This window comes from Tigriopus californicus, chromosome 5 (assembly GCF_007210705.1).
Source record: "Tigriopus californicus strain San Diego chromosome 5, Tcal_SD_v2.1, whole genome shotgun sequence".
Taxonomy (NCBI): Eukaryota; Metazoa; Arthropoda; class Copepoda; order Harpacticoida; family Harpacticidae; genus Tigriopus; species Tigriopus californicus.
The window spans coordinates 7,574,820-7,598,705 of NC_081444.1; the positions used below are offsets into that span (position 1 = coordinate 7,574,820).

The window sequence follows — 23,886 nt, forward strand, 5'->3', positions numbered from 1 at the left end:
TGTCTGTCTGTCTGTCCGTTTGTCCTTGTCGGAGTGTCAGTGGACAACTGGACATCGACAGTCATCGTTAGTTCCAACCAGCTGGAGTGTGTCTATGTTCGATCGAGAAACCGATTACCAGTTCTATCCGGTGTTGACCTGGTGCCTTGCTCCCTGTGTCCCTCCCTCAGGGTCCGGCTCAGCCTGCCTTCCTCCCTGCCTGCGTTCTGCTTGCCCGTCAACCGCTCAGCTCTAGCCTTTCAGTTGACCATTGATTTTCCTTCCTGTTTGCCGAGCTTCCCTTCGGTCGATCCATTTATCATCCCTTCCTCCATCCCAGAGAGCAGAGAAAAACCATGGGATCCTCCTCCTCGCCGCTATACGATAAATTTCATTTGTATAGCACGCCTCAGTTCCTGTTTATCGTGCCCGAATGTCCCTCCTCCTCCTCGTCCTCCCAAGAGACCCAGATCGTAGTAATCGACCGATGGTCAGGTCGAATCAAGTTGGCGGCCAAGGCCGAGCACTTTCCGTTGGCAGCCAACGTGGCCTTTCGAAAGATTCCCATTTTCGGGGTTTTGGGTTGGATCCCAGCCCAAAATCAGCCCCAATTGGTGGTGATCACCAAACGGGTGCGGGTAGGCGAATGGCCGGATCGTCACGTGGTTTATCGCTTGGAAGGCGCCGAGATCATTCATGTGTGTCAAACGCCCATCACCCCTGACACTCGACGAATGGTTGAGGCCGTCAGCGGGGTGTTGACCACGCCCTACTTCTACTTTTGTTACACCCAAGACTTGACCGCCACGCGGCAACGCCTCTTCCTGGCTTCGAACGAGTCTCAAAGCCCTCAGTCGTGGCTCGATCGAGCCGATGAGCGGTTTGTGTGGAATCGGAGCCTCCTTGGACCTCTATTGAAGAGCGCGGCGGGTCCGGACATTCAACCTTTCCTGACACCCATGATCCATGGGGCGGTGTTTATCTTTAAATGCGGGATCCAAGGTCAAGATGTGGATTGGATTTTGGTCTCTCGACGTAGTAATCGACGGGTGGGCACGCGATTTTTTCTTCGCGGTTGCGATGATCACGGACGGGTGTCCAATTTTGTCGAGACCGAGCAGATTGTCATCCATGGTTCGATGGTGTCGTCGTTCGTGCAAACTCGCGGTTCGATGCCCATGTTTTGGGAGCAACAACCGGACATTCGTTACAAACCCAAGGCCTTGGTCACGCCTAAGAAAGAAAGCATCCAAGGATTCGTGGCCCATTTCAAGGAACAAGTGCCGCTCTATGGCGAACAAGTCATCATCAACTTGATTGACCAGAAAAAGGCCGAGGGCGAACTCGAGCTGGCCCTCAAAAAAATTTGCCATGAGGCCCAATTGAAAGGGGTTCATTATGTGGCTTTTGATTTTCATAAGGAGTGCAGCAAAATGCGATATGACCGTCTCCAAATCCTGATAGATAGTTTACGGCAGCATGTGGCCAATTATGGATGCTTCTTCTACAGTGCCGCTAATCCAGACTCGTTGCAACTCCAGAAAGGCGTGTTTCGAACCAATTGCATGGACTGTTTGGATCGAACGAACGTAGTTCAGTCCCTATTGGCCACAGAGAACCTGAACCTGGTTTTAAGACGTATGGGCATTCTCTCGCCCGCTGACAATGTATTGGATCAACTTGAATTCCAGCATATCTTCAAGAACGCGTGGGCAGATCACGCCGACTTGATATCTATTCAATATGCGGGCACGGGTGCTCTCAAAACAGACTTTACGCGCATGGGAGTACGAACGAAGTACGGCCTTCTCCAGGATGGATGGAATAGTGCCGTGCGTTACGTTTTCAACAACTTCACCGACGGTATTCGAACCGACGCCCTCCGATTCTTCACGGGTGAGGTCAATATGGAGGAGTATCTGAAGCAATACCAGAAGAAGAAGCCTTCACAAGGATCGTTAGACTACTTACCCGGTGTGTTCCTCGCAGTTTTCATCGCATTGATTCTTACTCTTGTGTTAACTCATGAAGTGAGTCTCAAATTCTTCGTCCTTTTCCTTGGGGCAATTGGATTCTTGTACTTGATCGGACAAATGATCCTTCAAAACGGGCGCATTTGGGTCAATTTCCCTCGGACACTTCAATAAGCTTGAGCTTGTTTGTGGCCCCCTTGTCCATAATTCCATTTCTCCGTCAACGCTTGTTCCTTCCCCTTTATTTCCGTTCTCTATTAAAAGACATTAATCTTATTCATTTTCAAGCCCTATGAAACAACAGCATACTCTATAGATCTCGCTTGCTTTTATTTCATTTCTCACGATTCAACTAACATCGAACTTGGAAGTTGGTTACGTTTTCGGAGAATGGTGATAGCTTGGGCCTCGAAATCGTTTATGGAACCGTCTTTCAAGGTCTCAATCCAGGGCCAAATCCTCTGCGATTCCAAACAATTTTGTTGCAACAAATGCACGGCAATTCTGCTCAGGCTTTCTTCATGATTGAAACGAAGCAAGGCTTGGAGAAAGGCGTCGGCCGTTTCATCTAGATTGATCCTTTCATCCGCAAGTAATGTCTTGAGCACATTCTCCAACAATTGGAAGTCTTTGCACACGGAGAGGAGCTTTCCAGACAAAGTACCTTTAAAACAAAATCCAAGATGATCATTGGGCGTGTCAAGATCACATTCTTAGTGCAATGAAATCGTTACCATGGACAATCTTAGCCAACTTTTGAGAGGTCTCTTCATAATCACTGGAATGTTGCTCCACTTGTTGTATCATCAATGATCCGAGCATCAAATTGGCCTTTAACTCCTTCGGTTTATCGGTGAATGAAAATGGATAAGCGTTCAAGAGCTGTTCGACAAACATAGGTGGGTAACTCAAGCTCTGAAATGGATTAAAAACCGTGAAACGAATTGCTGCAGAAATTAGAACAGACTCGACTGACCTCTTTCATGTAGATTTGTTCCAAATGATACAGTACTGAGGCAACTTTGGCCAAACTATCCTCGAGGATAGCATCCAGACTTGAAGAGTTCATTCCACCTCTTTCATTCCAAGATCCGCTTTTGATTTCGGAGAGAACCTCGGATAAGAGTCCAATAATCTTTCGGGTAATCAGAGTAGATCCACTCTCGTCTGAGGTATTCAAGTCCGTAGTCTTAAACGGTGCCATTACGTCCAACAATGTCATCCCACTCTGATAATAAGACTTGGTGGCAAACAGTCCCTGGAACGGCTGGAAACTGGATTCTTCCAATTCCCTTTCTACTCTTAGCAAGGTCGTCGGTATTGAAGACTCAGCCACAATACTCAGCATTTGATCTAATCGCGTTAATACAGCCAAGCGCCATTCGTTATGGCTGACGTTTTGATCTAAAGTTCCACTGAACGATGGACCTGAGGTGACTGTTCCATTTGAGCTCTGGCTATTCTGCTTCTGGCCCAATTGGGCTAAAGTAGAGGTCACTATTTTTTCAAACGATTGTTCCACAACATTTGGACAGAGATCTATCACCGAATCCAACACTTTCAGGCTGTGTCGAGCCACGGAAGGATCAATGTGGGACAAAGAACAACACAGATGGGCGGTTAGCAATCGTTGGACGGGTTCCGTTTGGAAATCGTCGGACTAAGAGGATAAAAGGAACATTTATTATGTAATTTTGTCATCAAGTTTTGGTCATCGTATCTTCTTACCTCTTCCATCAGAACTCTTAACAATTTAGCGACTTCGGTTCGAACATCACGGTCCGAGTCGGAGAGAATGGGCAAAATCTTGGGTAAGAATGTAGTGATTTCAAGTAAGGCGGGTAATTCTTGACGACGTCGCATCAATTGGATCAAGGCTCGAACGGCTTCTAATCGAACCGTGGCATTGGTATTGGTAAGTCGATGGGTATTTTCCTAAAAATTAGGATAAATTACAAGCCTAATCCAATTATGGAGCACACCTAATTTCGATTCGATTCGAACATTTTACCTTAAGACTGGGTAGTTTTCCGGTGAAGACCGGCGTCTCAGGGGCGGGGGTCGATGAAATTGTCACTTCAGAAGTTTTATGCAAGGCAATCACTTTGGTTTTCACGTCAAATTTGGTCTCGTTAGCCCCTTTACCCCGGATTTTCCGCCCCTTTTTCTGCGGCTTTCCCGAGGTTTTGAGTTGAGTCTTGGCCTTCTCGGCTTTCTTCCGTTTTTGACCGGCCTTTTTCACCATCTTGACGAAAGACGGGATAAGGGGATGAGGGATCGATCAATTAAGCTTCAGACTTGAGGGCGGAGGGTTGAGTGTCCTTTTGGGCTTGACTGGTGGGCATGGGAGGCAAATCGTCCATGTCATAGATGACTTTGACGATGAGCGAGCATGATGGACACGTGGCTACTTCTTCACCGCATTCTAGTTCGTCGTAAGTGATGAGGAATTGATCGCCACACGGACACGGATACGTGAAAGCCTCCAGGTCCTCGTCCCACTCAAAATCCTCTAATTCAACTTCGTCGTGGAATACCAAACCGTCCGAACTCATGCCCGTTGTTCATGAGTCGTCGCCCGTGCCTCAAATAACGTCAAATCCGTGCACCAGTCGGTCTAGCACCCTTCACTTTTCAAGTTTCCAATGGATTAAGTCAAGCACGTTGTGCAATCCAATCATGTTGTAGCTCTTGGCTAAGAAAACAACAACAAAGGAGTGACTCTAAGGGTGACTAGACATAACTAGACATATGGCTATGACTTGAATGAGTCAGACAAATACTTAAACCCAAACAGCCTTTTCTTAGTTTATTCGTGTAGGTGGTGATGTTGTATGTTCTCAGTATCCCAAACCCAAAACTCAGGTCGAGATGCCAGCATATTAACAAATTTACGAATAGTCAAATGACTAGTGTTCTCACTCAAACATACGCAAATAACATTTATTTGCATCCTGAACCCTTATTTGCATCCTTGGTCCGTTTTCGCATTTTTATGCATTTTAAGCTACTTTGGACTGATTTTCCTTAGGCCATAAATTTGTATAAACTTGTATGGGTGATACCAGATGCCAGACTTTATCAAGAGATTATTAACTGAACAATTTTTGCCCAAGTCCTGTGAAACAATGACAAAAAAGCCATCAACTCTTCTGGGAGACGTATCAACTACTCTATGGATTAAACTCCGAACTATTATGACATGGAAAAAATAATTTTACAAAGGGTTGTATACTCTGTGATTGATAACGCGCCAATGCTTCGTAATCATCGTTTCCAACCAAATAGTGCTAGGAAAGGCCCAGATTCACAAGTTTTTGGTGACTAACTTTAAAAAGCATCATTTTTTTCTAAACTCATCATTAGCTTTTAACACAATTTAATGGAAAAAGATGATGACAAAAAGTTGCTGGCTTGATGCAACTTTATGATGTCATTAACATGTCAAAAGTGTTTGTAATCATATACTTATAGGATTTGAAAGGTCTCTCAGAAGTTTAGTCTTGGATTATTGTTCAGATGCTGATCCACTGGAATCAGAGCATACTATGATAAAAAAAAATATGTGTCCAACAATGAACCACTGGAGTATGGACGGGGATGTTAAGGTTGAAAATTAGCAACTCCAATTCAAGTCAATAAATTAAATTCTTCGTCAAATAAGGCTGGCCCCAGATCCCTGCGATGGCGTATTTCAAATGTCAGCTCAATCAAACGACTGGGTCAAAAGTGCAGTACATAACAGAGCACAGAATGAATGACTTAGCCCTCTTCTGGTAATCAATTACCACAAGAGGGCTAGTTTGTTCATTCATTGAAGAGCTTTGTAGTGCCTTTTGAGACGGCATAACTTTTGATCCAGTCACTCGATCGAGCTGAAAATTGAAATGAGTAATTATTGTAGCCTGGGATCATTCTCATTTGAAGAAGAACATAATGCGTTAACTCAATCGCGAAAAGCTAATTCCCAAACCAAGCGTCCCCGTCCATATTCCAGTTGTTTATGGTCCAACTTAACAAATTGCTTAAAATACCTTTGTTTACCGTAACAACATGAGGCATCTTTGAAGTTTAATAGCATCCTTATTTGAATCCTGGGCTTGTTTTTTTGCATCTTCATTTGCATCGTGAGGTTTTTTATGCTTAACTTTGAGAACCTTAGACTACGGACAGAACTATCCCAAAACGAAATGAGCTTTTCAACGCGTTGAACAGCAACCTCTACCTCGTTCAGGTGCGGGCAATTGAAAACAAAAATAGAGTTACCTATGGTGCGGACTAATGCGGACAAATAAATGCCACCGTCACAACCAATATTAATTATTACATTACACTTGTGGACAATCGCACGTTCGCCCATACTGCCCATTTAAATTGTTAAGCCGTAACTAGTGCTGTAATTTCACTAGTGCAAAGTTGGACTGGGCTAGCCTGGATTCCAAGTTCCAACTAGGGGCAACAACTTGGTAAGCATACGCATACGCTTGACCATGGATTTCTAGAAGACCTGTTTTAGAAGTCCGTGGCTTGACCAATAGGGACTGCTTGTTTCATTATGAGACATCTCGCGGCAAAAAAAGAAAGACAGCGTTAGTAAACCCTCTGCTAACGATTGTTCTTGCGTCATTGTAAAGAAACATATTTAAAAATCCTAGACTGAATGACGTTGATGAGTTAAGAGTGTTTTTTCCCAACATTGTAAGCTCTATCTTGAACAAACTATCAAGCAAGAAATCCTGGCAATTTTGAATGAGACACTCAGCAACATCAAAAATCCAAAAAAACTGGATTACTGATAGAATCAATTAAATAAACACAGAAATTTGTTACTAGAGTTGATTTGCTTTTTCAATGATATCACATTAGTAGTGGCTGGTTGGGAAACCAATAGCTGACCTCAAAATGTGAATGATTATTCCCACATCAAACTAAGTTTGTTTTTCATTATTGATACGTTTGATGACTCATTACTTTGGAATTGGCTAGTGTCCTTTTAAAACCAACAATAGAAGTGATGTGATCAAATGAATTATTAAACTTGAATGTAGGGTACCAGAAAGCTTTGTATGATAGGCTGCAACAACAATGCCATCAAAGTTGTTTATTATTTGAACAACTCATACATCAAGCTTGATGATAAAATAAAGAATATGGGTTACGACTAGCTTTCTTGGAAAAAAATCAATACAGTTTTCTGTATGGTGGAATTATTATTATTTGCAAGTAAAACTTGCATCATTAATGATTTGGAAAATATTCAACTTTAAGATGTAAAACATTGAAATGAAATTTACTTTCAAAAAGTAAAATATTAAAAGTCAGGATCCATAGTTAAAGAAATTGAAAAGTTTTGATTCACAGATATTATAAATTGCTCATTTCGTTCTTTCACCTAGAAATTTCAGAAGTAGATGTGAAAGTTGAGACTCTGTCCAATACATTTTTATTAATTAATTTTTCAATTGACTTAAGACAGTGTTATTACTTATTATTTTAACCCTGTCACAAAATCTCAAATTGGTTGTTGCAAGTTTTACTTAAGCCATTATCCTAACTTCTCAAAATATGTACCCTCCCAATGGTCTAAATTTCACAAACCATGAATTAGTTACGCTTTACAATCTTCTCAAAGACTTGTCAACAGGGCATTAGTAACCAAATTACAAATAACGAAATTACTTTAATTCGTTCCTCTTTTTGAAAAAGGCATTGTAACTCCACAACCATTTAAAATGGTGCAATTATAACGACCCCAAATCTAAGGAAAATACTCGTCACTCGTTCCTTTTCCACCTTCCAGACTGGCCGTTCAATTTTTAGTTCTCATGACAACTGAGGAAGCTAAAGGTTCGACAGAAATTGTCAGTGTTTGCTGTTTCCATTCAACATATTATGAACATTGAAAGTTAGGTTTGAAAATTGCGGTTGCTCTTGACTACTTTGAGGGAGTTCTTGGTTTCAAATCTTGTAGCATTTGCTATTTTATTGTTTACATCTTCTCAATCAAAATTCACTGGACTGAAGACCTGATTCAGTCCAATTTCAAGCAAAGTAAAATCGCTCTTTGGCTTAAGTATGATGCATCAAATTTCCAAAGCTTCCAGATTTTCACAGCTTAAGTCATAGGCTTCTAACAATGAAGCTTTACTGGCTTGACAATGCTGAATACTGTTTTTATTACTTTAATTCGAAAAGTGGCTCAGAGTGGTATGACCAAGAGCAAGTCGATTTGCCGGGAAGCTCGTTTGCAGTCCATATTTCAAGAAGTCCCCGGCCAAACTCACTCTGACAATCAGTTTCGTTGATTTAACACGTTTATCGTCCTTGACGCTCATAATTTTTTCATGCAAGTAATAAACACTTTTTTGGATGAAAAGTGTGCCAAAGAGTTTATTTTTTGATTCAAAATGATCACATTCATGGTTAAGGCCACGGTAGTGCTAAAAAAGGAAAAAAATACATGAAAGAAAAGAAGGAATCGCCTAACCTTTCAAGATCATATCGTATTGAAACAAACCACCGTTTCATAATAAGTGAGTTCGTGTTAAATAAATGGATGAATGTATTTCAAACTTGCAAAGCTTATAGTAGTTACGGTGGCAGAATTTGAAATTAAAACGATCTAGTTCTTGCAATGGGCGGGCCGATCAAGACCAGTGACGGACCTGTTGGACAGGAAACTCCGAAAGGATCGAAGGGCAAGCAATCGAATCTCCTGATTTTGAAAGACTCTTGAACATTGCCAGAGTTGATGAAGAGCATCAAACTCGTGTTATATCATAGGCATACAACATCAGGCATCCTGAGGGACGGTCATTTCACACTTTTCATGCTTGGCTCAAGGTTCATGCTAATTGGGCACGGATGGATCTCTTCAATTTCAACTAACCTAATGAATAATGAAGATAATGCCGCACACCAACACTTTCCCAACCCCTCCCCGACCCTTCATCCCTGTTCAAGAGTCTTTGAAATCAATCTCCCAAAAGGCAAGTCAAGTTCATCTTCTTCTTTTTTTCATTTTCACACTGGTCCACTGTCTATCTCGGAACTCGCATCTCGGGTTCATTTTGGCTCTTGACAATGGCGTTTAACACAAGCCACAAAATAGCGATTGTCGCACGGGGTCAATTCCCATAAATGAGGTTCATTCTTTTTGACCGTCACGCACTTCTCCGACTCATCTCCGCCGATGAATCGAGAATAGTCGGCTGGCTCTCGGGTTTGGGGCCATCGGATGGGCAGACCACGGCCCTCCTGGGCCCTGGCCTTCAATTGATCTTGATCGCCTGACGTTGAATAGGGTTCTATGGGGATGGCGTGAATCCACACAGAGTGTTGATTCTTCTTTAAGGCATGGTCCATCACGGCTTGCCATTCGGGCTGCCCGTCCAGGACCTGCCACACCTCTGATCCTAAAGTTTGGCAATGGGCCAAGGCTCTAGAAAAGTGAATAACAGATCTTGACGACTTGGCATCAATCTTAACGGCCAGGAAAGCCTTGGGGGATTCCGCATCGGATGGATCGATGAGGTAGTCGACTGATTCGAACCCGTCGCCCGAGCAGTCCCGGAGCACTTCCGATTGGGACCCGATATGAACAATGATAAGGACTAGAATCAGAATTATGAAAGCGGCCAAAGAGGTCATGGCCACGATCCATTTCACACGCGGGTACAGCGTGCAGGGGAGCCTGGATTGTGGTCCTCCACTCCATGGGTTCGGTTGAAGAGGGTTGATAGCGGGCACCACTCCCACTCATGATGGCCAGATCGGGAATCAAATGGACAGTTGCGTTATCTGGTTTAAGGTTTCAGACCCAGGTCCGGTGGGATGTATGTGACTCACCCTCCACTCTTAATTATTATTCAAAATTGGTCGGTCATGCACGCCTATTGGCACAAAGGCAAGCCTGAAAAGATTTACGTATGAATAGAGGTCAGGTTGGTGTTTTTGACAAGCCAGTTTGATTTTAAAACGGGCGTTTTTAGAAACAGACTAATTCACAGGCGTTGAGTTAAATTGATCACTTTGGTTGATATGTCTGAATCTACTTGAAAAACTAATCTGTAAAGTGATATCTGCATTACTGTTTCTTATCATTAGACCAAAATATTTTTATCTGGCAAGTGGCAGGCTCATCTGGTGGCACTGACAGAGGATCACCCATCTCGAAAGCAACTTGAATGAGAAAGGTCCTAAAATCCGCTCTCCACTCCCAAGTGACAACCTTCCGAAGAGACCGCTTCACTGACAGCAAGGTTGCCATGGATGACATGCAGATTATTTTTTTCTTCTCTTCTTATGTTCAATGATGAGAGAGAGAGGTCTGGAGGGAGCTTGAGACATAGCTATAAACTTAATGTCCGTTACTTTCTTTGTATGAACTTTGTAAAAATGAGGTTGGAATAAAGTTGATATCGGTCGCCTTAAATGTTTTTGAGGGCATGCTTTCTGAATTGGTAAATTAAAGGAGTTCACGCTGGGGACCATGCCAACTTTTCTTAAATCCGAACTTGAATCAACTTCATGCCCAGAGAGTGATGGCTATTGAATGCATAATTTTTGGGTCGCGAGTTCTTAAGGTATATTTTTGACTCTGAAGAATCAAAAGCCAAATTTGAACCGTAGAAATCTATTTTGCCTTTGCCTCGTATGAAAACCGGCTTTGATAAAAGAAAACGAAATTGAAACTTATTGCCGTTGGGGAAAATGTCGGTAGAGTTTTTAGAAGATCCTGCAACTTTGTCGCCAGTTTGATTGGGCCTGCAAAATGATGGTATATACCTATCTAGCTGATATAACTAGTCGATCATGGAGTGAGCACATTTTCTCACTATGAGATGGATCTGAGCAACTCCGGCCCAAACATCTGTGATCTCCAAGGTTCCCAACAAATGGAAACTAAAAGTACCGACCGTCAGCATTCTCATGTTTGTACGAGGTGCCTTCAAAACCGAATCACATTTGTCATATGTTTTTTTGTAATTGGTTTAGCACTGGATATGTAATAGACCAAGATTTTTTGGTCTAGACAGGGCTAAGAGGAAAGTGGTCCATTTCGGGCTGAGCTGGGTTGACAGTTTTTACCCGGAGGGACCGGACTGGGCCAAAAAATTCAGATTTCGAGCTGACCTGGACTGATCAGGTTCATATTTCAAGCCATGACTAAGCTGGGCCATGTTGAAAATGACATGACGTCTAACGACAAATAAGAAATGACTGACGTTTTTTGTGAGGTTCAAAATAACGCCACTCTTAATTTGACAAAGTTGGCGTGAATATGCTCGAACCATATTCAATTGTTTCAGCCTAAATCGCTAAACAAAGGAATAAAAAGCAAAAAAAAAAATGAGGGGACTGGAATATCATTTTGAAAGCACCTCGTATTCCCCAAAGTGCATGTAGAAAAAGGGTGCACCTCTACTATACTAGAGACTATACCAAACAAGATCTTCTAAATTACGTAACAGCCGGAGCCACACTTCAGTTTGCAACGTCCAAGAATCGCAAATTTCCCTCACCATATCAAGTCCAGCATGAGTCCCAATTTGAAAGGTGCCGTCTGTCTTGTGACGGGTGCCTCTCGCGGGATTGGTCGGGGCATCGCTCTTCAATTGGGTGAGGCCGGGGCTCTTGTCTACATCACGGGTCGTAGTCAAGGTGACCTGGAGACATGTGGCTCGGAAATTAAAGCCCGTGGCGGAGAGGCCCAGACGGTGGTCATGGATCATGGGAATGATGCCGAAGTGGAGCAACTCTTTGAGCGTATCCAACGAGAGCAAAATGGCAAATTGGATGTTTTGGTCAATAACGCCTATGCAGGCGTCAACACCATCTTTACCAACATGGGCAAACCCTTTTGGGAGACGGCCACGCCTGAGGTGTGGGATTCCATCAATGGGGTGGGTCTGCGCGGTCATTACATCTGCACTGTTCACGCCTCCAGGTAGAAATATGTCATGGACAATTTTGATTTGGCTTTTGAGGTGGCTCAAGTGCTTCGATTACTTTGCCTCAGGATGATGGTCCCGCGGAAATCCGGCCTCATTATCAACGTGTCTTCGGGTGGGGGCCTGATCTATCTCTTCAATGTGGCATATGGTATCGGCAAGGCCGGTTGCGACCGCATGGCCGCTGATTGTGCCCATGAACTCAGGAAATCCAATGTGGCCATGGTGTCCCTGTGGCCCGGACCCGTGAAGACCGAGATGATTCAAGCCAACGTGTTGGGTAGGAAGTAATTGATGGCTGGGTCGAAGATTAGGCCAATCTATCTATTAGTCCTCCTTTCTAATCCACATATACAGATAACCCGAACTCGCCTAGCAAATCCAAGGCCACTTTCGAGGATGGCGAATCATTGGAGTTCTCGGGGAAGGCCGTGGCTCATTTGGCTGGTGATGATAAGATCATGTCCAAGACGGGGCGAATCTTGCTGTCGGCGGATCTGGCTCGAGAATATGGTTTCACAGATGAGGATGGTCTGATTCATGGCGACATGAAAGTCATTAAAAATCACTTAGTCCATGCTGGATGGTCAACGTTGGCTAGTTTCACACCGTCCTTTTTAAGAGTGCCGAATTGGTTGCTGTACTATGCGGGCTACAAATTTTAAAATGTAGAATATGGGGTAGGGACTAATGGGAATTGAAATTGATCAATTGCAAATGGAAGACTTCAAAGTTTGACTCTTTTTTTCATGGATGGTTTGAAATATTTTTAGAGTATGCTAATATCTTTTGTAAACTACAGATTCGACTCATTTAAAATCCCCAAGATAAGAACGATAATAAAGATGACAATAACAAAGACCAAGCACCCTCCTCACCTTAAAGTATAATAGCGAGGCAAATATGACTTGTCAGCCGCTTGTAACGCTTTGTATCAATGGATCTGTTTTTTTATTGCTCGGTGTTATTTTCGTTAAGTTTCATAACATTGAATCGAAAAATCATGATTGTGCGACGACAAGCGACAAAAAAACTCTTCCGTCGACTCATTTAGCGCATCAAAACATACGAGTTAAGCCATTTATGCCCATTAGCTGCAAAGATGTTCCATAATTAGGTAAACAAATTCTTACTTCCGGTGGACAGGAAATCCAAAAATATCCCAAAAGCTTCATTCTGAGTGAGCCATTTACTTTCCATGCTTAGCCCCAAAGTACTTGACGCCGTTGATCTTGGATGCACGGGCGTATTTGGTGAGCAAAGCATTGACATTCAATTTGGCCGAAGTTAGCTTTTCAACGAACGGGGTCATTTCCTCCACCGTCCATTTCTCCTTCTCTCTGAATAAAATTGCCAACCGTTCTTGAACATTTTCCGGGAGATCCCGTTCCCGAAAGATTTTGATGAGTGGTGGGGCTGATTCTCGATCCACGAGAGAGATATCTTGGAGCAAAGTCAATTCGGTGGTCAAACATTCTGGGACGGATTGCTGCCACATCTTTTGGAAATCTGCTAAAGCGAACGCCGAGCCGGATTCCAAGAGATACTCGCCGTGAAACCGAGCCACCTTGGCTCGATTCATCTTAAAGGCCCCAGGCTTTGAACCCGGCGAGTCGAAGTAATAATCAAAGATTTGTTCCAACAAATTGCGTGGCTCGAACGTGGTCAGCATCTCGAGGATATCTTCGCGGACCACATTGTCCCAGTCCCAGGCGTTCATTTCCACGTAATTGGTGAAATACATGAGTAGCTTCATACGGAAATCCGGCTCCAGATAAAACCAACGACCCTCAAGCTGAACCGTGGGCACTTGGGCCAAGGCTTGGATCAGCTCATTTTCTGAGCATTGAATGCATTTTAAAAGTTGGCTCAGGCTCGATCCTGAGGTCAAATCACTTGAACTAGCCAAAGGACTCTGTTTCATATGATCAAAGAGTCGTTTCAAGCGAGGTTGGCAAGGTTTGAGCTCTAAGTAGCGGTGGAATACGCCCAACACGGACGATTGTGCCACATGTCGCGGTTTGACCTCGGTCAAGGCGGTCGGCCTCGGAAACTCGAGTCGATCCATGATGAGTAGACTATTGGACGTCTCGGCTTCCTTGACGTCAAAGGTTTGATCTTGGGTACACAGTACCAAGCTATCCTGGTCTTGACCGCGAAACGTCAATATTTGACCTTGGATCAGGCCCTCGGCCAAGGTGGGTTCCATCTCGACCAATCGTAATTGTGTCAGATCCAACGGATTCGAGTCGAAATGAAGCACTTGACTCTGCGGCATTAAATCCTCGGGGTCCAATTTGGCGTGGAGAACCACCTAATGAAAAAAGTTATTAACTAAATACATAGGTTAGTGATATTGATTATCTTCGAATGAGGACACAGACCTTGTCAATGTCCTCGATAGTTCGCTCCAACGTCATCCTGGAATCCGGCTGTTCGGCATTCAAATACTAAGGTCACTCATGTCACTCCCTCCAAACTTGGCGGGAATCTGACGAATCTGATCAATCTGACGCATGACTGACCTGAGAAAAGAGGAGGAGAGAGACACTCAGAAGTTGCGTGGCTGTGGCTCCAAAACCATTAATAATGACCACAGAGTGTTGGCCCCGCTTGGCCCCCATAGGCATAGTGCAAAAGAATCCTTGTCAATTCATGATGGCCTGGAGGATCGTAAAAGGCTTAGAGCGGCCTGGAGCGAACTTGTTGAGCATTTGAAAAATCCTGGTCAATGTCATTTTCTCATGGTGACATGATAAAGCTCGAGTCCGTCACCCTGATCGAGCTGCTGAGTGTGTGTGTTCGTTCCGTTTGTTCTGTGATCAGTTGATGTTGATTCGGTTCAAGACCCTGTTCCTGCGGAGTCGTCCGACCTTTATGGTCGTTACATGTCTTCCATTTTTGGGTCAGCTGCCACTCTCTCGACATGTAGCTGCTGTAAGTAGAAACGTTGCCAACGTATTTCGTTACAATTGCCGATAGCCGTGAACGTATGGTGTGTGTATCCCACATTGATTTTGTCTGTCGTGAGTTCGAATCTCGATGAGCGGAATCTTTTTTTTTTTTCATTGCAGAATTAAGCTCTAATCTGCCGCCATGTTCGAGGCCCTTGCAACCGAGCTGCCGCAGGCTTGCGGCCGCGGCCTAGGCGCCCCCAGCCCTTGCAACCGAAAGGTTAGGTTAGGTCAGGTTAGGTTTTATTCTCTTCTCGAAGGACCAAAATATCAGCTGACCCAAAAACGGAAGATGTGTAACGGCATAGTCCGACCTTCGTGCTCGCCCCTCAGCGGTCAGCCTCGGTCTACCCTCGAAAGTAATATAACCGTACATACGCGTAGCCCAGTCATGACCGCCGCCATAGTGTTCACCGGGTTTCGATTCCAGCTTCGACCCCTTTGCTTTCAATAATCGTTCCACATGAAGTTGACCAATCGTTGTTAGTATTATGCCTAGGCGCCGCCACGTACGCGGATTTCCCTTTGGCCTCCGCGTCCCACCCGCCTCCTCATCTTGATGTATCCTTCTCCCTCGGTTGTTTCTGGCCTGCCTGCCTGTCTGTCTGTCTGTCTGTTGATCCTCAAGCCCCTTCCAGATTTGGTCTTGGCCTTCGGACCTTGAGCCGCACACTCACTCATACGTACATACGTACTTCTCCGGGTACGTAGTCACTCATAGGGTGGTGGTGGGGCTTGAGGGGCGTTCGTTGGATGGGTTCTTCCTTCGCTCTCCGCTCTCTCTTTCTCGTATCTCTTCTCACGCCATTCTACACCAACCCGGATCTGATACTGTAACCCACCCATGTCCTCTCCTCCCCAGAGCCGACAGCGAGGCCCGGCCGGCTCCTCTTCCGCCTCGTCCGTCTCCGCCCCCTCCTCCACATCGGCTCGACACACCTTGCCTGCGTTAGACGACCCGGGGATACTACAGACGTCGTCGATCCATCGGGCTCCCGCTCCCGCTCTCAAACCGGATTTGCGTGGGCAATTCTTTTTACACGACGAAGTGTTAGATTACCCGCTATCCACCCCGGTTCACGCTCCTGCCTCGCGGTTACACCCATCGCCATTGACCCATCGACGGAAACAGGCCAAGCCTCATAAAGTGGACGAGAACTCGCAAGTGGCGGGCACGTCCATCGTGACCCAAAAAGGACGAAGTTTTGAGGCTCCACCGTACTCGGCTATTCAAGGCTATTTATCTGACGCCGTCATGTCGGGTGATTCGGATGATTCTTGTATTCTGGTAATTGACACGGGCATGGCCTCACCGAGTCATAATAATGACGAAGTCACGGTGATTGAACCCCAGGCTGCCCGCCAGCCGGATCCTGAGGCTCCAGCCCAAGATTCCCAGGTAGCAACGGTCGAAGCCCAGACTGATTCAACCGCAACGGAACAGAATAAATCGGGGCCCAAAGGAAAAAGGTTGGAAATGAAAGTGTTCATAGATTAAGTCTGATGGGCGTCTCTTGACCTGCCGTTATTCTGTTTTTATTTCAGACTAACTAAGCGTAAAAAATCCCAATCACAGGATGGTCCACCCAATGGTTCCGACGGAGAGCCCTCCCAACCGGCAAAGAAGAAGCCCAAAGTGACGACGCCTAAGATGTCAAAACCCAAGGTCACACCTGCTAAATCGTCCGAGAAGAAGAAACCGTCGACCTCCAAGTCAGAGTCGCCGGAGAAATCGTCGACCTCGCAAAGTAAAGGCGAAGCTTCCGTCAAAAGCCCGACCAAGCGACGGAATAGTGTGACCCAGAAGTTTGAACAAGTGGAAGATGCCTTAGAGGCTATGTTTGCCGGTTTGGAGGACGATGCTCCGAGGTCGACCCCTCTAGTAAAACCGAAAAAGGTCGAGTCGTCAACTCAGCCCGTGAACGGTGACGGCTCCACAAACGAGGATTTGAGTCAGAAGTCTAAAGCCAAGACAGCCAAGGCTAAAAAGCCTCCGCCCCCCAAAAAAGACAAAGACAAGAAGGTTCTTTACAAACAGACCCAGCAAGAGCAGCTATTGACTCAGTTCAATGGACCTTTTGTCCATGTAGGAGGCGATCTTCAAAAGCCGGAGTGGAGCAACGTTATCAATTCGCCCATTGATAGCCTCAATCGTCCCGGGAGCAAGAAGCCCGGTTTGAACGAGGCCGAACATCGCAAGAAAGTTCAAGGCTTGACTCATTCTTCCACTCTCAGTGGAAACTACGATGCCAAGAACACGGACCATTCCTGGGTATGCGTGTTCTGCAAGAAGCCCAGTCATTTTCAGCATATGGGCGATCTGTTTGGACCCTATTTCGTCCCCGGGGAAACGGTGAGTGCGTACTACAAACAGCTTCAAAGCTCCAGCGGGAAAGCGGAATCGGCTGCGTCCAAGTTCATCATCGGAGGCGACTCGGGATCCCCGAAGAAGAAGAAGAAACGGAAACTGAGCGAGAGCTCCAAGGAGCAAGTGGAAGTGTGGTTCCATGAAGATTGCTTCTGTTGGCTCCCCGAGATTAGCCTGATTGGCAACCGTTTGGTGGGCCTGGAAACTGCCATTTCGGGCGCAGAATCTAGTACGTGCCGCCGATGCCATAAATCCGGAAGCACGATGACCTGTATCCGCTCAGGATGCAGGGAAGTGATTCACTTCCCTTGTGCCCAGCAAGCCGATTGGCATCTAGATCAATTCAATTTTGAGGCCACTTGTTTGAAACACATTAGTTAAAGGCTGACCGTGTAGGACTATGGCTCTGGATTCCATAAAATTATTTTTTTGTTTATTTAAAACGTCATGGTTTGTTCTTCGATTTGATTTGTTTTTTTACATATTCCCACAGCACCAGAGCTCCAGTCACGTGTACGTTGAACGATCGAATGAGACCATGTTGAGGTATCTCGACACAAACGTCGAGCTCTTGAAGCAAGTCCACGGGAATACCTTCCTTTTCGTTGCCCAACATTAGTACGGTCTTTTCTGGAAAATTGAAATCCTCGAGGCGAATACTTTTGGACGTTTGTTCTATTCCCACTATCGTAAACCCACTTGATCTTTGTTCATCGAGGAAACTTTTCAGAGTTGGTAGTGGGACTTCGCTGATTGGCACCCAATTATGTGAACTGACGCTCAAATTGACAAAGTCCTTGTCCTTCAGGTATTTCTTGTTCGATATCACAAAATTGCCAACGCCGAGAATCTCGCAGGTTCGGCAGAGTCCCCCTAAATTTGGTACCCGATCAATCAAAGAAGCCACTAGAGTCAGGTTTGGGAATGAAGGGACCAAGTCGGTTCGATTCTCTGGTTCAACATCAAACATAGTCTCCCAGGGAGTGATCTTCTTCTGAATCATGCCTCCATTCAACCCTGATTGGTTTTGTTCGTTTTCGGGCGCATTTGGGTTGGTAGGGCTAGGTATGCGGCCCAGATTGGTCAATACGGTCTTGGTTCATTTGGAATACCACATCCATTCGGTTTTCACCACAAGACTGAGTCTTGGTATGTTACGGAAGATGTCGGTGGGGTTGAAATTGATTTCTGGGTCAAAGTTGGTGAGATAAAAGTCCGTCTGGAGCTCAGCCCCATGTTTCCCCATATTCCCGTTGGCCAGAGATTCGGCAACGCAAATATCCATGATTTCGAACACTGGTTTCACTTCCTCGGAGCAATTTGAATACAATCTTCGGAAGACCAGTTGAGCACACAGACGGGTGGCAAAATGTTGTGACATGGTCCAAGGTAGAATTCGCCGCATCCGATATTCAACACTCAAAGTTAGGCAATGCGATATCACAAAAAGAAATGAAGGCACACATCCTGGACGGGTTTGCTTGGCCAATTCTAGGCCTTGCAAAGACTGCTCTTGTAACGCTTCAAAGCGCTTTGACAATCGTATCAAAATCCATTCAGTGAAGTATCGGACCGAAGTTTGGAATTCATCGTTGAGGATACTGGAGATCATGTCTTGACCCAATTGCAAGCCTACTTTTTCGGGCAAGAAATCAGCCATGATTAGATAGACTTGGAGGACTCGCGTCTTCACAAGATGCACTTGCGAGTTGGCAAAATATCTCACTTTGTTGCCCACCACTGATTTTTCCAAGTCCCGCACTTTCGAGATTAAAGCTTCGTGATTCAATTTCGGACCAAGGACGCTTACGATTTCATGGCCAAGCGATCGAACTAGTGTGGGAACATGTACGTCGGTTCCATACACACATTGAGCCCCAAAACCTTTGAGATGGTCTTCAACGAGTACTGAGACTATTTCACATTGTAGTTGTTGGTCTTTTTTATAGCTGGAACCAAACAGGAATAATTTGGAAAGAGAGTGGTTGAGGATGGGAAAGTCTGTTCCAATATCAAGGGCACCTCGTCTAAGTCGAGAAGCAAAGAGTCCCATCAATCCAGGAACAGCTTCAGATTCCTCAAAAAGGTTCTCAACAAGAAATTCCAAGTATTCAGTCAGGTCTTTCATAGATAAAAGCGAATTACAGAAGGCTAGGTCCACAAAGGCCCGACAACAGGGCCAATATGCTTCGTTCCGTCTGAAATCCGCACAGGTTCTCCAGCCTAATTCCAAAACAGCTTGGATAACATCTCCGTTTAAGCTGAGGGTCTTTACCGAACGAAGAGTATGTGTCAAAGCGTCAAAGATAACCGGTAAGCCGAATCGACCGCTTTTCGGGATTGCCTCCAAGGCCAAATTGAACATCTTTACACATACGCTTGTTTCAACTTGGAGCCCGCTCGATTTCAAAAGAGATAGAACAGTATTCCATTGGCTGATTAATAGGTTCTCGGAATAAGAATTCACCGCTGCGTTTGACTTGCTTCGGAATAGTTGGGAGGATTTGTCTAAGAAGGTGGGAGTGGGGAAGAGGCCGCATTGGACCAGGTTAGTTATCGGCGTTAGGTTGAGATCTGGAAAATTCTTGGAATATGGTGAAAGCAATGCTTGACTGAGTAAATGCAATGTTACAATCTGAGAGTGTGTCCACAGTGATTGAGGTCCAATTTTCAAACTGGAGTCATTTATCCTTTGATTGAGACAATCATATACTTGTTGTTTTGGGAGGGTAGTAAAAAGTACACCCAACCGTTTTAGTATTGGCTCCTCGGGTAATTCTTCGCTATCAAAAAGGATCCTTTCAATGGAGCGTTGAAAGGCGGGGGCAAGACTCGACGTTTTTCGTAGCATGCTTTGAAATTGAGGCACAATCGAGAACAAGGGTATTTCTTCGGCGAAATGAAGGACATCAGCCCGACCTTCGTCCCTTTTGGTGGGCTCTTCCAAGAGAAACCCGACAAGTAGAAGTAAGTCTAAGTTGGCCCGACTGTATACCCGATCTGCATGATCCAAGATAAGATTGGCCACGTGGATCCAAAGTGAAGATTGGAAGAAATTGTCATATCCCTCAGAAAGCCTCAATTGTAAGGCTAACGCTTTCATAAGGTTGATCCGTTTTTCGGACGATGATTCATTACTTGAGCGAGCGATGACTTTGTTGATATATTCTGGATTAGCAGGCATCACCTCAGAGTCGTGCTTTGTCACCCAAGATTGGATGCAACTCCAAAGTTTTGAACCAGGAATTAGGATCCCTTTGGGTCCAAAATTTTCAATTAGAGAGTTCAGGGCCTCTTCCGAACATGGACAGGATTTGCAGAGAATTCTTAAGAATAGTTCTTGAGTTCCTCCTTTGCACAGAATGTCCTGGTTTTGAATGTCCTTAAAGATGAATTTAAAAACGAAATCGCGGGTAGACGAGTCCAAAGTAATGCTTTTTCCAATAGCTTCTATTACATTCCACACCGAGAGCGAAACGTAAAAAAGTGGAATAGGTCCCCACGAAATCGATGTCATTCTCAGGAAAACTAAGCTCCACGCATTGTCTTCAGAATTTGACGAGGTGATCCAATAAGTGAGNAGGATTTGCAGAGAATTCTTAAGAATAGTTCTTGAGTTCCTCCTTTGCACAGAATGTCCTGGTTTTGAATGTCCTTAAAGATGAATTTGAAAACGAAATCGCGGGTAGACGAGTCCAAAGTAATGCTTTTTCCAATAGCTTCTATTACATTCCACACCGAGAGCGAAACATAAAAAAGTGGAATAGGTCCCCACGAAATCGATGCCATTCTCAGGAAAACTAAGCTCCACGCATTGTCATCAGAATTTGACGAGGTGATCCAATAAGTGAGAAAAGATTCAAATTTGTGCAAGATTCCGTAATCACTGAGAACATCTTCACAAATCATCTTGGTGGAATTCAGTCCGGGGAGTAGAATGTGTTGGAACAAATTGGCGAAGTCGCCTGAATTCATCTTCAAATCACTCAGACGAAACTCGGAGAGTATGAAAAGGATTGTCCATTTCACAATCAGTTGATTGTTGTGAACCATCAACCGGTCGAGCACAACCAAAACCCATGACACATGAAAGGGAGTTCCAACCTTGGCGATCGCTCCAGTCTTTGAAAGCAGATTGGCCAATTTCCCCAAAACTTGTTTCACAATATGGCCTTGTTTTTCATCAACACTCTCCAAAATGAGATAGTATTCATTCCAAAGGGCTTTTTGCGCCTCCAAGGAAGCGATATGGACTCTCGAGCAATCCCACGGATTGCCAATCGGTGCGGTAGATAGGGCGTCAACGGTTCGTTTGAGCAGATAAAGGGCACGTTTTTGGACAATCGACTCGACATGTGACAGCCCGAGGGCTAAGATCTCAAAGAACTGATCCAGGCAAATGCTCCTGAGCGTCTTTTCGACGCAAACATGATCTGCCATGATGCACATGATTTCGAGGCATCTGGGTAAAGATGATCCATTGAGATTTTCTACTTTTGTAGCCAAGGGGAGTAGGCGAATCAAGTCGGGAATCAAACTTGGAAATGCCCGAGTGATCACGGGCATCATGAAAAGAGAGCCTTGGAAATTGTCACGTAAGGATCGGGTGACCATCTCTGATCCTATGTTCATGATAACTTGTCGAATTATCGGATCGTTGTCAAAACCCCATTGTACTGTAATTTTGACGCATGATTTGAAACGTGCTAATGTTTGAGGCTCAATGGAATTACTATTGATCTGCAGCAAGGCCTCGTTTAAAGACTTGCTCATTTCTTTCAACACTGATTTATTGCTCCGGGTCAATGTATCAGGGGCCAAATCAGACTTTGAATGTTCAAAAAGTTTAAAGAGGGCATCGGATAATGAAGGTATCAGTGCTTCAGGGTTTCTACACGTGGCAGCGACTACCTCAGCCACTTTTAAAGTAAATGTCCCCCGAACATTCACTCCTTTTGAGCCTCCTTTTCCTTTGAAGTCCTCATCTTCGATGAAGATATTCAAAAGTAAGGCCAATCGGTCTTGCTCCCATACAGAAAGCTCAGATGATCCATGAACACAGTCACTGATTTTGTCCATCTCATGGCAAAGCCAATCGAAATCCATGGTTCTCAAGTGAATTTCACACGTGTTCTCTTAATTTCAAAGGCCACATGTTATGATGGGTCTGGCCTACGAAATATTTAGCCAGGGTGACTAAATTACTCTATTGGTTCTCACATTTGACAACATGTGTACAACTCGCTCTTTTGAAGCAAACATGGTTGTTGTTTTTTCTTAGGACGTGACTTTTATCGACGTCTGAAACCTTCTCTTGTTTATTCTTTATGCATTCTTTTTCATGAAACCATTGTTCGGTCACCTTTTGACAGGTGTCTTGTTCCCACTTTCCCTTTTTCAAAGTTGCACAGCCTTTTCCTTGGCATAACTAGAGAGGGGGCAACCAGTCTTCTTCCGCGTGCTGTATAAAGGCCGTAAGTCAACGTCAGCTGGGTTTTCCAATACTGCAGAATTACATCATTGTGTGCCAACCCACCTAACCAAAAGCGACCCAAAGAATCTCTTCAATTTGTCCTCAATTTCATGTGGCACACGGAACATGGTGATGAAGCCGAGGCTGTCGTCCGTCAATATCGATTGGTTGAAATCGAGCGTCCATCTGTATAGGAGCAAATGACAATGGTGATTGATTTCAATGGCTATTCCCAAGATTAGCGTCTCGTTTTCTGGTTGTGGTTTCTTGGGGTTGTATCATGTGGGTGCTCTGGCTTGTTTTAATGATTACAAGCATAAAGTTCACATCGAGCATGCCTTAGGGGCATCGGCTGGAGCCTTGGTCGCGTTAGCCGCTATCGTAGATATTCCCACAGAAATCCTAAAGAAGAGATTCACTCAAATCGTCAAGGATGCAAACAGTTTGCCCTTTGGCGCGTTCAATCCCAAATTCAACGTGACCAAACTGTTTCAAGACGAATTGGGAGCCCAACTTCCCGAAGACGCTCATGAGCGGGTCTCAGCCCGATTAACTGTATCGCTGACGGATCTCTCGATGCAAAATAAGCTAGTCTCTAACTTCGAAACGAGGAAGGATCTGATTGACGCTGTGATATGCTCTTGTTACCTGCCCGCCTTCTCCGGATACGAGATCCCGAACTACAAGAATCAATCGTTCTTGGACGGAGGTTTTACGAATAATCAGCCCACTTTAAGTGACAAGACCCTACGTGTGAGTCCGTTTGCCAGTCGGAGTCATATTTGCCCTGTGGATGAACCCGCTGCTTATGCTAATATCATATCCACTTCGAGAATTGGACCCGAGGAAGTAGAGGTCTCCACCATGAATGTCAAAAGACTTCTCAAAACGTTTCTACCCGCCGAGGATCTGGAGATTCTCTATCAGGAAGGATATGACAACACCAAAGCGTATCTTGAGAGTGCAAGTATTAAGAATCATTTTATTAGTAACTCGGTTAAATCTGAGGACGACAGAGCAAATGGGTCATCATGCCCTCAGAATAATGGAACTGCCCCCAACAGCCATTCATCATCAACACCATCTTCTTAGTTTAAAAGAAGATGGATGACTTTCCCCCTGGAGGATTACGGACTCGAATAACAGGCTTACTATCCACAACTGATCGATTGTCTTGACGGTGATT

The 23,886-nt window shown here is 44.7% G+C and overlaps 9 protein-coding genes across 9 annotated transcripts in view; 4 read left to right on the forward strand and 5 right to left on the reverse strand.

Annotated features, from left to right (window-relative positions):
- The first annotated feature begins 6 nt into the window (after positions 1–6).
- LOC131881355 (phosphatidylinositol-3-phosphatase SAC1-like) lies at positions 7–2,267 on the forward strand. Its single transcript, XM_059228197.1, has one exon. It carries the CDS (start codon positions 336–338, stop codon positions 2,124–2,126), a length of 1,791 nt encoding a protein of 596 aa, XP_059084180.1. The 5' UTR covers positions 7–335; the 3' UTR covers positions 2,127–2,267.
- LOC131881356 (uncharacterized) lies at positions 2,264–4,197 on the reverse strand. The gene is made up of 5 exons (XM_059228198.1): positions 3,964–4,197; positions 3,681–3,887; positions 2,929–3,612; positions 2,687–2,867; positions 2,264–2,616 (listed from the first exon to the last, which is right to left on the reverse strand). The coding sequence occupies exons 1-5, from the start codon at positions 4,195–4,197 to the stop codon at positions 2,294–2,296; spliced, it is 1,629 nt and encodes a 542-aa protein (XP_059084181.1). The 3' UTR covers positions 2,264–2,293.
- A 40-nt stretch (positions 4,198–4,237) lies between these two features.
- Positions 4,238–4,507, reverse strand: LOC131881357 (diphthamide biosynthesis protein 3-like). Its single transcript, XM_059228199.1, has one exon. The coding sequence runs from the start codon at positions 4,505–4,507 to the stop codon at positions 4,238–4,240; it is 270 nt and encodes an 89-aa protein (XP_059084182.1).
- Positions 4,508–11,321: 6,814 nt separating this feature from the next.
- LOC131881362 (dehydrogenase/reductase SDR family member 1-like) lies at positions 11,322–12,766 on the forward strand. The gene is made up of 3 exons (XM_059228205.1): positions 11,322–11,901; positions 11,974–12,185; positions 12,263–12,766. The coding sequence occupies exons 1-3, from the start codon at positions 11,492–11,494 to the stop codon at positions 12,568–12,570; spliced, it is 930 nt and encodes a 309-aa protein (XP_059084188.1). The 5' UTR covers positions 11,322–11,491; the 3' UTR covers positions 12,571–12,766.
- A 208-nt stretch (positions 12,767–12,974) lies between these two features.
- On the reverse strand, positions 12,975–14,449 carry LOC131881361 (sister chromatid cohesion protein DCC1-like). The gene is made up of 2 exons (XM_059228204.1): positions 14,290–14,449; positions 12,975–14,219 (listed from the first exon to the last, which is right to left on the reverse strand). Exons 1-2 carry the CDS (start codon positions 14,323–14,325, stop codon positions 13,095–13,097), a joined length of 1,161 nt encoding a protein of 386 aa, XP_059084187.1. The 5' UTR covers positions 14,326–14,449; the 3' UTR covers positions 12,975–13,094.
- Positions 14,450–15,415: 966 nt separating this feature from the next.
- On the forward strand, positions 15,416–17,690 carry LOC131881358 (uncharacterized protein CG5098-like). Its single transcript, XM_059228201.1, has 3 exons — positions 15,416–15,436; positions 15,722–16,329; positions 16,405–17,690. Exons 1-3 carry the CDS (start codon positions 15,419–15,421, stop codon positions 17,606–17,608), a joined length of 1,830 nt encoding a protein of 609 aa, XP_059084184.1. The 5' UTR covers positions 15,416–15,418; the 3' UTR covers positions 17,609–17,690.
- Positions 17,673–22,593, reverse strand: LOC131881364 (probable methyltransferase TARBP1). The gene is given in 2 exon segments (XM_059228208.1): positions 17,673–20,804; positions 20,807–22,593. Coding segments are annotated over 2 exon segments (4,185 nt in total). The 5' UTR covers positions 21,860–22,593.
- Positions 19,402–23,820, forward strand: LOC131881363 (patanin-like phospholipase domain-containing protein atgl-1). Its single transcript, XM_059228206.1, has 2 exons — positions 19,402–19,540; positions 22,600–23,820. The coding sequence occupies exon 2, from the start codon at positions 22,923–22,925 to the stop codon at positions 23,790–23,792; it is 870 nt and encodes a 289-aa protein (XP_059084189.1). The 5' UTR covers positions 19,402–19,540; positions 22,600–22,922; the 3' UTR covers positions 23,793–23,820.
- LOC131881360 (dihydropyrimidinase-like) overlaps positions 23,656–23,886 on the reverse strand; it is a gene marked incomplete in the record, with an annotated part of 11,271 nt that continues 11,040 nt past the window's right edge. The window contains 1 exon segment of the mRNA XM_059228203.1: positions 23,656–23,886. Coding sequence (XP_059084186.1) covers positions 23,794–23,886 — 93 coding nt within the window.

Coding starts and splice junctions, on each gene's coding strand:
- LOC131881355 (XM_059228197.1), top strand. CDS start 336: ATGGGATCCTCCTCCTCGCCGCTATACGATAAATTTCATTTGTATAGC.
- LOC131881356 (XM_059228198.1), bottom strand. CDS start 4,197: ATGGTGAAAAAGGCCGGTCAAAAACGGAAGAAAGCCGAGAAGGCCAAG. Junction 3,888..3,963: donor GAAAACTACCCAGTCTTAAG/GTAAAATGTTCG, acceptor CCTAATTTTTAG/GAAAATACCCATCGACTTAC. Junction 2,617..2,686: donor GTTGGCTAAGATTGTCCATG/GTAACGATTTCA, acceptor TTTGTTTTAAAG/GTACTTTGTCTGGAAAGCTC.
- LOC131881357 (XM_059228199.1), bottom strand. CDS start 4,507: ATGAGTTCGGACGGTTTGGTATTCCACGACGAAGTTGAATTAGAGGAT.
- LOC131881362 (XM_059228205.1), top strand. CDS start 11,492: ATGAGTCCCAATTTGAAAGGTGCCGTCTGTCTTGTGACGGGTGCCTCT. Junction 11,902..11,973: donor TGCACTGTTCACGCCTCCAG/GTAGAAATATGT, acceptor ACTTTGCCTCAG/GATGATGGTCCCGCGGAAAT. Junction 12,186..12,262: donor GATTCAAGCCAACGTGTTGG/GTAGGAAGTAAT, acceptor CCACATATACAG/ATAACCCGAACTCGCCTAGC.
- LOC131881361 (XM_059228204.1), bottom strand. CDS start 14,325: ATGACGTTGGAGCGAACTATCGAGGACATTGACAAG. Junction 14,220..14,289: donor CTATCGAGGACATTGACAAG/GTCTGTGTCCTC, acceptor TTTTTTCATTAG/GTGGTTCTCCACGCCAAATT.
- LOC131881358 (XM_059228201.1), top strand. Junction 16,330..16,404: donor TCGGGGCCCAAAGGAAAAAG/GTTGGAAATGAA, acceptor TTTTTATTTCAG/ACTAACTAAGCGTAAAAAAT.
- LOC131881363 (XM_059228206.1), top strand. CDS start 22,923: ATGGCTATTCCCAAGATTAGCGTCTCGTTTTCTGGTTGTGGTTTCTTG.